The following is a 14,029-nucleotide window of genomic DNA, read 5'->3' on the forward strand; positions in this document are numbered from 1 at the left end:
ATTGACTGTTCGTTGATTGATTGATTGGTTGTTGATTGAGTTATATTTTTTCCAATAGATGGGACTCTACAGATACAATTCATGCCAATGTGAAATGTATTAGACTCTCCTAGGTTTTCAAATGGTGTAACTAACACATACATGATCTAGGACTAGGTTATAATTAGGTTGTTCAACATGCTGGGCTTGAGACAGAGCCATATAGAGATATCTATGTTTGGCTCAGGTGTGAGCTCATCAAATAGCCAACTCACCCAGCTGAACGCTCTGAGGCAGCTGGACAGGTTCTCCTGTCCCAGCTCTGTTGATGGCTGCCACCCTGAACCTGTAGCCGCTCCCTGGGATGAGGTTATCCACAGAAAACTCTGTGTTACACACAGGCTCTGCATGGCACGGCAGCCAGAGGACACTGTCCGCCAGCCTCATCTCCACCCTGTAGCCCAAAATAGGGCTGCCTCCGTCGCTGAGGGGTGTGAACCAAGACAGGGTCACCGCCTGCTTACTCTTACTGACCAGCTCTGGGTCCTCCGGGGGGTCAGGAACAGCTATAAAAGGAGAGTGGGTCAATGGTGGGTTTGAAGAGAGAAGAATTTGTATTTGTAATTATTAGGGATCCCCATTAGCTGCTGCCAAGGCACTTATATTACACAAACAAAAGATCATATAGCATTAGCACAGCGCTACATATCTACAATACAACATGTATAGTAACACCATACAGTGTTATTTCAATGTGCGCTTGTAGAGTGCTATTGTTTGTGTGTGTATGTGTGTCTCTATACCTGTGTGTCTCTTCCCAGTCCCCGCTGTTCCATAAGGTGTATAAAAAATAATAATCGGGATTATACAGCTTGCATCTGTTACCTGATGTAGAATAGAGTTCCATGTAGTCATGGCTCTATGTAGTACTGTCCGCCTTCCATAGCCTGTTCTGGACTTGGGGATTGTGAAGAGACCTCTGGTGATATGTCTTGTGGGGTACGCATGGGTGTCTCAGCTGTGTGCTAGTAGTTTAAATAGACAGCTTGGTGCACTCAGAATGTCAACACTTCCTACAAAAACCAGTGGTGATGAAGTCAATCTCTCCTCCACTATGAGCCACGAGAGATAACATGCATATCATTAATGTTAGCGCCCCCGTGATCTTTTAAGGGCTAGCCGTGCTGCCCTGTTCAAACCAATTGTAATTTCCCTAAGTCCCTCTTTGTGGTACCGGACAACACGACTGAACAGTGGTCAGAGTTTGAAGGTTGGCCTTGAAATACATCCACAGGTACACTCAAATGATGTCATTTAGCCTTTCAGAAGCTTCTAAGCCATGACATCATTTTCTGGAATTTTCCAAGCTGTTTAAAGGCGCAGTCAACTTAGTGTATGTAAACTTCTGACCCACTGGAATTGTGATACAGTGAATTATAAGTGAAATAATCCGTCTGTAAACAGTTGTTGGAAAAATTACTTGTGTCATGCACAAAATAGGTGTCCTAACTGACTTGCCAAAACTATAGTTTGTTAACAAGAAATTTGTGGAGTGGTTGAAGAACGAGTTTTAAATGACTCCAACTTAAGTATATGTAAACTTCCGACTTGAACTCTACATAGACACACTGGCTTGTCGTTCATCGAGATAGAAAAATAGTAAGGGGCCTAGACAGTTTCCCCGAAGAATTCCAAATTTTACCTGGATAATGTTAAAGAAAACCCTCTGTTCTCTGTTAGACAGGTAACTCTTGATCCACAAAATAACAGGGCATGTAAAGCCATAACACATATGTTTTTCCAGCAGCAGACTATGATCAATAATGCCAAAAGCCGCACTGAAATCTAACAGCCCCCACAATTTTTTTTATCATCATTTTCTCTCAGCCAATCAGTCATTTGTGTAAGTGCTGTGCTTGTTGACTGTCCTTCCCTATAAGTGTGCTTCAAGTCTGTTGTAAATTTGTTTACTGTAAAACAGCATTGTAATCTGGTCAAATTTAATTTTTTTCCATAAGTTTACTAAGGGTTGATAACAGGCTGATTGGTCGGCTATTTGAGCCAGTAAAGAGGGCGTTACTATTCTTAGGCAGCAGAATGACTTTTGTTTTCCACCAGGCCTGAGGGCACACACTTTCTAGTAGGCTTGAATTGAAGATATGGCAAATAGGAGTGGCAATATTGTCCTCTATTTTTCATCCAGACCCCGGTAGCTTGTCATTGTCAATAATTTTTTCACATCTTCCACCCTCACTTTACGGAATTCTAAATTACAATGCTTGTCTTTCATAATTTGGACAGAGTACATGGATGTGTAGTGTCTGTGTTTATTGCTGGCATGTCATGCCTTAGTTTGCTAATCTTGCCAATGAAAAAAATCATTAAAGTAGTTGGCAATATCAGTGGGTTTTGTGATAAATGAGCCATCTGATTCGATGAATGATGGAGCTGAGTTATCTTTTTTGCCTAAAATATCATTTAACTTGTTATGGCTGGGGGCAGTATTGAGTAGCTTGGATGAAAAAGGTGCCAATAGTAAACTGTCTGCTACTCAGGCCCAGTTGCTAATATATGCAAATGATTAGCAGTTTAGGATAGAACACACTCTGAAGTTTCTAAAACTGTTTGAATGATGTCTGTGAGTATAACAGAACTCATATGGCAGGCAAAAACCTGAGACAAAACCCAACTAGGAAGTGGGAAATCTGAGGTTTGTAGTTTTTCAACTCCTTCCCTATCGAATGCACAGTGTCTATGGGGCCAAATTGCACTTCCTACGGCTTCCATTAGATGTCAACAGTCTTTAGAACCTTGTTTGATGCTTCTACTGTTAAGTGGGGGCGAATGAGAGAGGAATGAGTCAGAGGTCTGCCAGAGAGTCACGAGCTGGCCACGAGAGTTTATGTGAGAGTTATCTTAAGTTATCATGACTGTCCTGATCAGGTCAGGTTACAGGAGACCACAACCCTACAGATTATCTCTCAACCCCAACAGAGGAGGAGAGATCTAGGGGTCTGAAGATGTGGGGGGTTTTATGGACCCTCACGCCTGTGGTAAATCTCAGGCCACAGACAAATTCCTTTGTCCTGTTACTATGGAGAACCAGCCTCAGAACATTAAACATGAACTATTTGAAACAATGGTTTTCGTCAGCCACAATGGTGGTCTTGACGATAGATGGAATATGAAAATGTATGTCATTTTTGTTTTGTTATTAAAGGTTAATAGATGACGTTATTACAAAAACATTGCAACATGAAGAGTTTTCCTAGTGTATGTTGTGTGGAAAATGTCCAAATCAAAGGGAATGTTTTGGGGGAGATGAAATGTTAAGTTAGTCGTCTAAAATTGGATTTGAGTAAAATCTGGACCTTGCCTCGTGAACTTGGTACGCCCAGAAAATCGCCCTAAAGGCGGCTACGCCCACTTCTGACCCAAGCGTATAAAACCTGTGAGTATAGAATTTACAGCAGGACTACGTGACCCCAGCTGCAAAAGGTCTAAAAAAGTAAACGAACCCAGAACGCAACACAAGTTTGAGGACAAAGAAATCCTTTTCTACCCAAGCTACAGCTGAATAGCTGTGTCTAAGCGGGTGAATTCATGTCGAACCACCTAGCCTCCATCTCCCATCGAATCATGGTATCTAAAGGGTTTCATTCCTATGCTGTGAGCTCTGAGCTACAGAGCTGTCTGTCCTCAGAAGACCCCTTCCAGAGAAAAGGGTGAGGGAACAGACTCCTAAGCCAAAAAGGACACTGACATCAAGAGGACGAGCAGGGAGGTTAGTAGACGAAACTGGTTAATTAGCGGCGGTTGTAAAATCGATATTCTGATATTCTTTGAGTTAATTTGGGAAATAGAAACTCAATAAAAGCTAGTTTTCCCATGGTGCCCCAGGTTAATGAGTTAATAATTGCTTGATTCAGTTAATCACGTGATTAGAAACTTGTAATCATTCGATGAGCAACAGTCGTCACATTAACTAATACAACGTCACGACACATTATTGAAGATTTATGTTAAAAACATCCTAAAGATTGATTCTATACATCAATTGACATGTTTCTACGGACTGTAACGGGACTTTTTGATTTTTCGTCTGGTCCTAGTGATCGCGCGCCATGAAAAGGAGGTATTTGGACGTAAATGATGGATATTATCGAACAAAACAAACATTTGTTGTGGAACTGGGATTCCTGGGAGTGCATTATGATGAAGATCAACGGTAAGTTAATATTTATAATGCTATTCTGTTGACTACACAACATGGCGGATATCTGTTTGGGTTGTTTTGGTCTCTGAGCACTGTACTCAGATTATTGCATGGTGTGCTTTTTCGGTAATGCTTTTTTGAAATCTGACACAGCGGTTGCATGAAGGAGAAGTGTATCTATAATTCCATGCATAATAGTTGTATCTTTTATCAATGTTTATTATGAGTATTTCTGTAAGATTGATGTGGCTCTCTGCAAAATCACCGGATGTTTTGGGACTCCTAAACATAACGCGGCAATGTATACTGAGGTTTTTTATATAAATATGAACTTTATCGAACAAAACATACATGTATTGTGTACCATGAAGTCCTATGAGTGTCATCTGATGAAGATCAAAGGTTAGTGATTAATTTCTCTCTATTTCTGCTTTTTGCGACTCCTCCCTTTGGCTGGAATAATGGCTGTGTTTTTCTGTGACTAGGCACTCACCTAACATAAACGTTTGGTTTGCTTTCATCGAAAAGCATTTTTGGAATCGGACACTGTGGTGGGATTAACAAGAAGTGTATCTTTAAATTGGTGTAAAATATTTGTATGTTTGAGGAATTTGAATTATGGGATTTCTGTTGTTTTCAATTTGGCTGCACTTTCACTGGCTGATGTCATATCGATCCCGTTAGCAGGATCTCAGCCCAAAGAGGTTTTAAGTTGCTCCAAAGCTTTTTACTATCATTCATCTTTGTTTCATAGTATAGTTTATTCTTATTTTTATTCAGTTTTCGTCACATGATTTCTTAATTTGCAGTACATTTGCCATTCAGTTCAGCTGACTTATTTGCCATAACTTTTGCCTCATCACTCTCTACCATACAATTCTTAAATTCTTAAATACCAGTTTTTTACAGTCATGTTCTTAATGGGTACATGCTTATTAGTACCTGGAATAAGAAATGTCATAAATGTGTCAAGTGCAGCGTCTGGTTACTCTTTATTACAAACCACAGACCAGCAAATATTCTTTACATAATCCACATGAGAATCACTACAAAACTTGTATGACCTCTTATAGACTATATTAGGCCCAGCCTTTGAAACTTAGGTTTTCCTAGACATGGCTACTAAATTGTGATCACTACATCTGATGGATTTGGACACTGCCTTCAAGCTCATTTCTGCAGTATTAGTAAAGATGTCAACAATACATGTTGATGATTTCAACCCTGTGCTATTTGTAACTACCCTGGTAGGTTGACTGATAACCTGAACCAGGGTGCAGGCACTGGTTACAGTTTGAAACTTTTTCTTAAGTGGGTAGCTTGATGAAAGCCAGTCAATATTTAAATTACACAGAAAATGTACCTCTGTTGATATCACATACATTATCAAGCATTTCACACATTATCCAGATACTGATGTTAGCACTTCATGGTCTATAGGAGCTTCCCACCAGAATGGGCTTTAGGTGAGGCAGATTAACCTGTAGCCATATAACTTCAACAGTATTTAACATGAACAGGAATGTGGTTCTGAATGTAGACCACAACACCAGAGAATAGGAGAAAGAGAGACGAATGGATCTAACAGAATTGAGAATCACTTCCCTGGAGAACGATTCTATTATTGATTCCAAAATGGCTGTTTAGACACTTACTGATGATGGTGAGCTTGGCCATGGAGATGGCGTCCCTGGCAGCGAAGGTGATCTCCTGTGGTGGCATGGCTGGTGCCTGTCTAAGCACCAGGTGGTAGGAGCAGCCGTCAGCCCTCATGCCCCAGGTGTCATCAGCCTTTAGCTCGGCTCCGTTAGAGTACCAGGCTACCTCCGTCTCAGGCACAGGCTCAGTCAGCATGCAGCTGAACTCTAGAGTCTCTCCCACCACAGCTACCTTATCCTCCAGACCACTCACCACATCCAGCTGCCAGCCTACTCACACAAAATCAATGTCATAGAATGCCTAACAAACTCAAGACTCACAGTACTGTTACATATACAGAAACTAATGCTGGTCTCGGTTCCTATAGCAATTGCAGGCAGATTTTCCTAATTCTCATCTGTAGTATGTTATTTCCACCAGTAGACCAGGCCTAAGACTTACGCTTCCATAAAAAACAGGAACTAACAAACATAAGGGGATATTAACTGGGGTGACTAATTGACAAACAAACATACTGAAAGTTGGACATTAATTGGGGTGACACACCTTTGACGTTGAGCATGGCGGAGGTTGTTGCGGTGCCGGCTTGGAAAGTAACTTTGCAGCTGTCTCCAACGTGCAGATCCTTGAGCAGCAAGAGGTGGCGGCGTCCATTTTCGAAGGACACGATCTCCGTGGTGGGCGACTCCTTCACCGGCTTGCCCCCAATCAGCCAGTGGCAGTCTTTGATCTCGCAACGAGAGATAGAGCACTCGAATAGGGCCTCCCCGCCGTCAATGGTGTCCATGTTCTCCAAGCCTTGTAGGATTTCAATGGGTTTGGCTGTATGGGTGGAGAGGGGAGCAGGGAGAGGGCAGTTTACTGTAAAATAATAGCTTTGACTGAGAGGGGAGAATGTGTCATAAGACAAGCTTTTGTGGGGGTTTTCAGGTTCACGGTGGCCTGTAGGTCAAGTGGATTTTTTATGCTTGAAACTTGCTGCTATTCAAGCGGAACCTCACAATGAAAACCTGCTAAAACTGCTGGACACACACACACACATACACACAATGCATGAAATTACCTGCCAGGGATGTCAATGCAGTCTTTGGTGAGTCTTACAATGCTTTGTCTTACAATGCTTTTGCCCCATTTTCACATTAGGGCCATGAGTTTTTCCTGTGCATGTGACCTGACCATGAAAAACAAGGGCCCTATTTAATCAGAGTTTTTCCTGATCAGGTCTCATGGTTTAGAAGTCATGTACATTTATCATTTAGCCTTGCCTGCTAAAGAGGGATGGGGGGAAAGATGGTATAAATTAAAGGATAAAAAAATACCTACTTTAAATAGCTATCTGCTGTTCATAATTGAAAACAACAACAAACATTTTTACAATTTCAGTGGAAGGGTAGAATAGCAAGGTGCTCTTTCCAAATGGAGAGAAGCTCACCTTCCACCTCCAGTAAAGCAACCACACAGGTCCCCTCTGCCTCACAGGAGTATCTCCCCCTGTCCTCAGTGGACACGTGTCTAATGTACAAGCGAGCCACGGTCCAGTCCTGCTCCACTACCACCCTCTGGCCGTCAGGCTGCAATGGCCGACCATCTCTCTTCCACTGGGCCTGGACCGGCCGGGAGTACTGGCAGATGAACTCAGCCGGCTTGTCCTCAGCCACCCGCAGGTCCTGCATCTCGCTCACCACCTCTACTGTGGGGTCTGAGAGTGGGGGCAGGGGTCATATGACAAGGTCATCATGACTGACATGCACTCTCTCGGCATGCTAAAGAACAATACCTGGGCTTTATAAACACCCCAGTACACCTTGGAGTATTTTGATGTATATTACTTTGAATTGAGGTAACTTTATTGTTCCCCAAGGGTGAAATTTGATACATGTTTTGAGTTGTTGGTGGTATCAGAGGTGGCTTAGTATTTTAGTATGCATTGTGTGCTGCTGTGGCAAGCCCTTAGAGTTGCCTTGATTAACAGTATATCTTATGGATGCAGCACTCCGTGGCCAAATATGCACTTAGACACAGTATGTGAATGTCTACTTATCTGTGACAGATGTTTTTGTTACTCCAAACTGAAGGGGGAGTGAAAAGCCCAATCTCCTCAAGAGGCAGGGGGAGTTAGACACAACTACTGCCCACTAACCAACCAATGAGAAAGGGGAGATATGCCAGTGGGTGGATAGATATGCCAGACTGATAGGGCAGAGGTAGGAAGGGTTAGAGAGTTTCAGTGCTTGCAGGCTAGGGGCGGTGCAGTGCAGGGTGGAGGTGAAGCAAAGAGTGAGAGTAAGTAAGGGAAAGTGGCAGGCCAGGGTGGATGGGTGGAGCAGTACTGCCCTACACTAATTTCCAGCTACTGATGATTCGATAGGTTGACATACAACAACAGCAAAGCTTGTTTACAGGTAAAATCTGTCCCACTGTACCAATTGAACTGCATCAAAACTAAATTCATAAAATACACAGTGCACACATTATTTCTTAATCACTACCTGTGTGCACACATCACTTATTATCAGCAATCATATATCCCACATACTGCCACAAAATAGATTACATAATATGTAATCTATTTCAATGTGAATACACTACAGTAGGCAAATATGATTTATTTCTATAATTGTTGGATAAGATTAGAGTGGATGATTACTAGAACTATACTTGAAGCTGCAATATGTTCATTTTTGGGTGACTCTAGCAAATGTATGTATAAATTTGAGTTATAGATCTGTCATTCTCATTGAAAGCAAGTCTAAGAAGTGATATATCTGTTGTATGTGTGCTATTTCTATTCTTACCGTTCTTAAGTTTAGTTTTTGAATCTTTTACTTTCGGTTTTGTAAACCAGCTTCAAACATATTATTTTTGGTTATTGAAAATGTATTTCAAAGCCCTTTAGATGGTACAATGATTCTCTACACACAAACTGAAATTAGGCGAACTATTCGCATTTTTGCAACCAGGAATGGCGGTGCGATTTCTGCATATTCCACCTTTAATCATCAAAATATGTCCGCCAGTCCTAATCTATTACAACTAGATATTCTGTAAACCACAACTGTTAGGTACCATTTGCCATTATTAGCTAAAAATATAGATACACAATGAAACTGGGTGTGAATCCTCATTGGATAACATTGCTCTTGCTCCATATTACTAAGAAACTGGTGGAAACATCCTCTACTGCTGCACCATCTTGTATGTTTTGGTCTTATCAAAAGCATGCAGCATGAAAACTCTCATTCTAACTATTAGTGAAATGACTCAAATGTATGCTCATGCATGGAAGCATGCATGGATGAGGCACAAAAAGACCTTAGCTACTGAACTAGTCATTCCCACTACTGAATCAGGGAGCTTTGAACTCTTGAGGACACTGGCATAATACTGTCAAGATTAACATTAGCCTTTGACAGTAAGTGTGCAAATAGTAGTCTACTCTCCATGTGGTGAAAATGCTCTGGTGGTCACTTAGAGATAAATACCATAATTGAATATTATGTCTAATCTATTATGTCTAAAAAAAGTTTAGTCAGCCACCAATTCTCCCAATTAAAAAGATGAGAGGCCTGTAATTTTCATCATAGGTACACTTCAACTATGACAGACAAAATGAGATAAAAAGAATCCAGAAAATCACATTGTAGGATTTTTTATGAATTTATTTTCAAATTATGGTGGAAAATAAGTATTTGGTCACCTACAAACAAGCAAGATTTCTAGCTCTCACAGACCTGTAACTTTTTCTTTAAGAGGCTCCCCTGTCCTCCACTCGTTACCTGTATTAATGGCACCTGTTTGAACTTGTTATCAGTATAAAAGACACCTGTCCACAACCTCAAACAGTCACACTCCAAACTCCTCTATGGCCAAGACCAAAGAGCTGTCAAAGGACACCAGAAACAAAATTGTAGACCTGCACCAGGCTGGGAAGACCAAATCTGCAATAGGTAAGCAGCTTGGTTTGAAGAAATCAACTGTGGGAGCAATTATTAGGAAATGGAAGACATACAAGACCACAAAAATCCCAGAACCACAAGGGGGGACCTAGTGAATGACCTGCAGAGAGCTGGGACCAAAGTAACAAAGCCTACCATCAGTAACATACTACGCCGCCAGGGACTCAAATCCTGCAGTGCCAGACGTGTCCCGTTGCATAAGCCAGTACATGTCCAGGCCCATCTGAAGTTTGCTAGAGAGCATTTGGATGATCCAGAAGAAGATTGGGAGAATGTCATATGGTCAGATGAAACCAAAATATAACTCTTTGGTAAAAACTCAACTCATCGTGTTTGGAGGACAAAGAATGCTGAGTTGCATCCAAACAACACCATACCTACTGTGAAGCATGGGGGTGGAAACATCATGCTTTGGGGCTGTTTTTCTGCAAAGGGACCAGGATGACTGATCCGTGTAAAGGAAAGAATGAATGGGGCCATGTATCGTGAGATTTTGAGTGAAAATCTCCTTCCATCAGCAAGGGCATTGAAGATGAAACGTGGCTGGGTCTTTCAGCATGACAATGATCCCAAACACACCGCCTGGGCAACGAAGGAGTGGCTTCGTAAGAAGCATTTCAAGGTCCTGGAGTGGCCTAGCCAGTCTTCAGATCTCAACCCCATGGAAAATCTTTGGAGGGAGTTGAAAGTCTGTGTTGCCCAGCAACAGCCCCAAAACATCACTGCTCTAGAGATCTGCATGGAGGAATGGGCCAAAATACCAGCAACAGTGTGTGAAAACCTTGTGAAGACTTACAGAAAACTTTTGACCTCTGTCATTGCCAACAAAGGGTATATAAGAAAATATTGAAAAACACTTTTTTTAATTGACCATATACTTATTTTCCACCATAATTTGCAAATAAATTCATTAAAAATCCTACAATGTGATTTTCTGGATTTTATTTTCTCATTTTGTCTGCCATAGTTGAAGTGTACCTAAGATGAAAATTACAGGCCGCTCTCGTCTTTTTAATTGGGAGAACTTGCACAACTGGTGGTTGACTAAATACTATTTTGCCCCACTGTATGTATGTTGAGTATTATTAGCATTTATGCTGCAAGGTCTGGAAAACACAGCTGGAACTTTAGAAGTCACTCTCCTCCTCCTCTCAATCCCTCTAGTTCCTCCTCCCTGATACCTTTAACTAAGAGCTTGGCGTAGGACACCAGGCTGCAGGCTTTGAACGTGACGGTGCCCGAGGCATCCGGGGCCAGGTCCTTTAGGGTGAGGGTGTGGACGTGGCCCTGGCTCAGCCCTATCTCGCTGGAGGGGCTGTCCTGGAGAAGGGTCCCGTCCAGCCACCACTGCACCTCCCCGGGCCTCACACCGCGGGACAGCTGGCAGGAGAAGGTGGCCCACTCGCCCAAAAAGACATCGGTGCTCTTTAGACCACACACTATGAGGACTTCTGCCTCTGCAGAGTAGTGGAGATACAGTCAGACACTCAGCTACTGCCACTCACAGTCACACAACTCACCTCTAACACTCACAATGCCAGCCTATGGGATAATAAAGATTACTTCGACCTTGACCTGGTCTCATTTCTCATTTAAACTTTGACTTTAAGAGGGCAAAAATCCTTGGTCACTTCATTGGGTTATTTATTCCCTATGTTCCATGATACAATATACATTGTGTTCAACTAAATGTTAACCATGTGTTTTCAATCAAGACTGGAAACTGTCTATGTAAACAAATAAATCTTACATCTTTTTAATTTACAATTACATCCTATAACTGATCATCTTTAATTTGCTGAAAAACATACAATAGCCTTTGTGGTTTCAACAAGTGTATCATAAACTGTTAGGAATTCATTCCTTGATCCTAGAGAAATGAAGAAAAAAAACAATACAGAAATGAACCCTTTCAGGGACAGATGGTGTAGTTGTGACATGATACCTTGTACTGCCACCGACGCCGTGGTGAGCTGGTCTCCAGCATCGCAGGTGTAGTAGCCATTGTCCTCTGGCTCCAGGTTACGAATGCAGAGCTCCTGAACGCAGCCCTCCTGCCTCATCTCATACTTCTTACCAGCCTGGAGGACCATGCTTCCCTTCCTCCACTCCACTTGAGTGCACGCCTTGGAGAGCTCACAGCGCATAGTGATATCATCGCCTTCCTTGGCTTCCTTGTTCTTCAGCTCCTTCTGGAAGAATGCTGGGGCACCTGGTGGAAGTAGGAGACATGACATCAGTGTCGGACAATAGAAGATGTGTAGACGATGGTGGCATGGTGGACAGGGGTGTAAGACGGCTCTGTTGTATGTTGACGGAAGACTGGGTGCCTGATAGTTTGTAGAAGGCAAGCAAGTTAAGAACAGTATTGTGGGGGAACTCATCCTGAGCCTTCAATTTTAGGAGACTATTTTCTCGTACCCATTAGATGCAGTGTAGAGGGTCCAAACTTTTCAAGTGGCAGCATCATTCTTTACCTTCCACAGTCAATGTGACGGTGCACTGTGCATCCCCGGTATCGCAGCAGTAAGTTCCAGAGTCCTCCATCTCCAGGTTGTGGATACGGAGCTGCATGAGAGCTCCATTCTTCCGCAGGTCGTACTTGAGGCCTGCTTTGATGTCAACATCATTCCTGCTCCAGTTGATAGTGGCCGTGGGGTCGGAGACGGTGCAGGACAGGGTGACTGTCTCACCCTCCAAGGCCACTGTGTCATGAGGCTTCTCTAGGATTAAGACTGTAGATATGGGAAATCCCAAGCTAAGTACATACAGTGTAATGCACTTTGAGTGTCAGATGTCATGCATGTCAAACCTGTATGGTATTTCTATGGGCAGTGTTTAAAGTGGCTCTTTTTCCACAGGTCTACAATGCCACCAATGCTAACCATAAAGACTATGTCCATTTGGCGTGAATCACTCAATTGATATTCAAATTGATACTGAAGTTAGCAAAGTGATATGTTTATGTCACTGACAACCATCTTGTTGTCAACTTCATTTCATAGTATCTTTAAAGACAAAGATGCTATAAAAAGAAAAGCCAGGAGGATGGCCAACACACGTTTACAGAAAGGTTAGAATGGAATGGATGATGGTGCACAGCAGATGAACAGAGGTTGTTCCAATGCTGTTTGATGGAAGATATAGATGGAGAGGGGTGAGGACTAGATGGCCATCTTTAACATCTCCGTTAACACCTCCATTACCTTTGGGCTTCTCTTCCACCAGTAGGTATGCGACGGTCTTCTCTTCGCCCACCACAAACGCCACGTCCCCTGACTCATCAGTGGTGACCATCTGCAGTGTCAGCCGGTGCACCCGGCCCTGGAAGGTCATCTGGTTCAGGTCGTTGTTTTGGAGGAGGTTATCCCCTAGCCACCACTCTCCATTGGTTACGCCCTCCTGGGACAACTCACACGCAAAGACAGCATCCTGCCCGGTGGTCACTGTGATGTCGTGCAGCTCCCGAGTGATGCGTACAGACTCTGGAGGTGAATGAATGTGACGATGGGGGAGTGAGAGATTTAAAGGATCCTGGGGTCAAGGTTTCCCAGGGGATTCATTCAGGTGAAACACTCAACATTAGAGCACCAACATTGGTATCCCGATTTAAAAGTGAGTTCTATAGAGGATGGACACTTGCACTCCAGGAGACACCATGGATATTAGTGAAACTCTTTCTGCCAACTCAATGTTTAGGCCTTCTCATTGAAAGAGTACAATATTACGCAAAACACACTTTCACTTCCTACGTAATGACTAACGTGTAGGAAGGTACTGTAGACATATGTACATGCAAGAAGTGATCTCTGACACAATAGCTTAATATAGGTCTGATTATGAAAACAAAACCAACATGCAGTAGTCCCCAACATGACAAATACACTGGTTCAAACATAAAAACACACATTGATTAATGAAACCTACATTTCATGATCAACAAACATTTTATTGTTAACTCGACAACTATGCTTACTCACAGATTATACCTCTAAAACGGGTTGCTGTAGAGCCACGACTACATAGAGCTATGACTACATGGAACTCTATACCACATCAAGTAACTGATGCAAGCAGTAGAATCAGATTTTTTTTAAATGATCAAAATACACCTTATGGAACAGCGGGGACTGTGAAGAGACACACACAGGCACAGACACATGCATACACACACACGATAACATACGCACTAGACAGTGCAGTCGGAAAGTATTCAGAC

The 14,029-nt window shown here is 42.5% G+C and overlaps 1 protein-coding gene across 32 annotated transcripts in view; it reads right to left on the minus strand.

Annotated features, from left to right (window-relative positions):
• Positions 1–14,029, minus strand: part of LOC118402524 (obscurin-like) — an 88,944-nt gene that overhangs the window by 21,156 nt on the left and 53,759 nt on the right. For 26 of the 32 annotated variants that reach the window (XM_052476766.1, XM_052476767.1, XM_052476758.1 and 23 more), the window contains 8 exons: positions 13,017–13,295; positions 12,288–12,545; positions 11,756–12,022; positions 10,992–11,267; positions 7,287–7,553; positions 6,401–6,676; positions 5,851–6,123; positions 255–545 (listed from right to left, as the gene is read on the minus strand). In XM_052476766.1, the coding sequence (XP_052332726.1) occupies positions 255–545; positions 5,851–6,123; positions 6,401–6,676; positions 7,287–7,553; positions 10,992–11,267; positions 11,756–12,022; positions 12,288–12,545; positions 13,017–13,295 (2,187 nt within the window). The remainder of the gene's footprint in view (positions 1–254; positions 546–5,850; positions 6,124–6,400; positions 6,677–7,286; positions 7,554–10,991; positions 11,268–11,755; positions 12,023–12,287; positions 12,546–13,016; positions 13,296–14,029) is intronic. The other 6 variants (XM_052476785.1, XM_052476783.1, XM_052476780.1 and 3 more) reach the window with 4 other exon arrangements.

Source organism: Oncorhynchus keta, chromosome 23, assembly GCF_023373465.1.
Source record: "Oncorhynchus keta strain PuntledgeMale-10-30-2019 chromosome 23, Oket_V2, whole genome shotgun sequence".
NCBI classification, from domain to species: domain Eukaryota; kingdom Metazoa; phylum Chordata; class Actinopteri; order Salmoniformes; family Salmonidae; genus Oncorhynchus; species Oncorhynchus keta.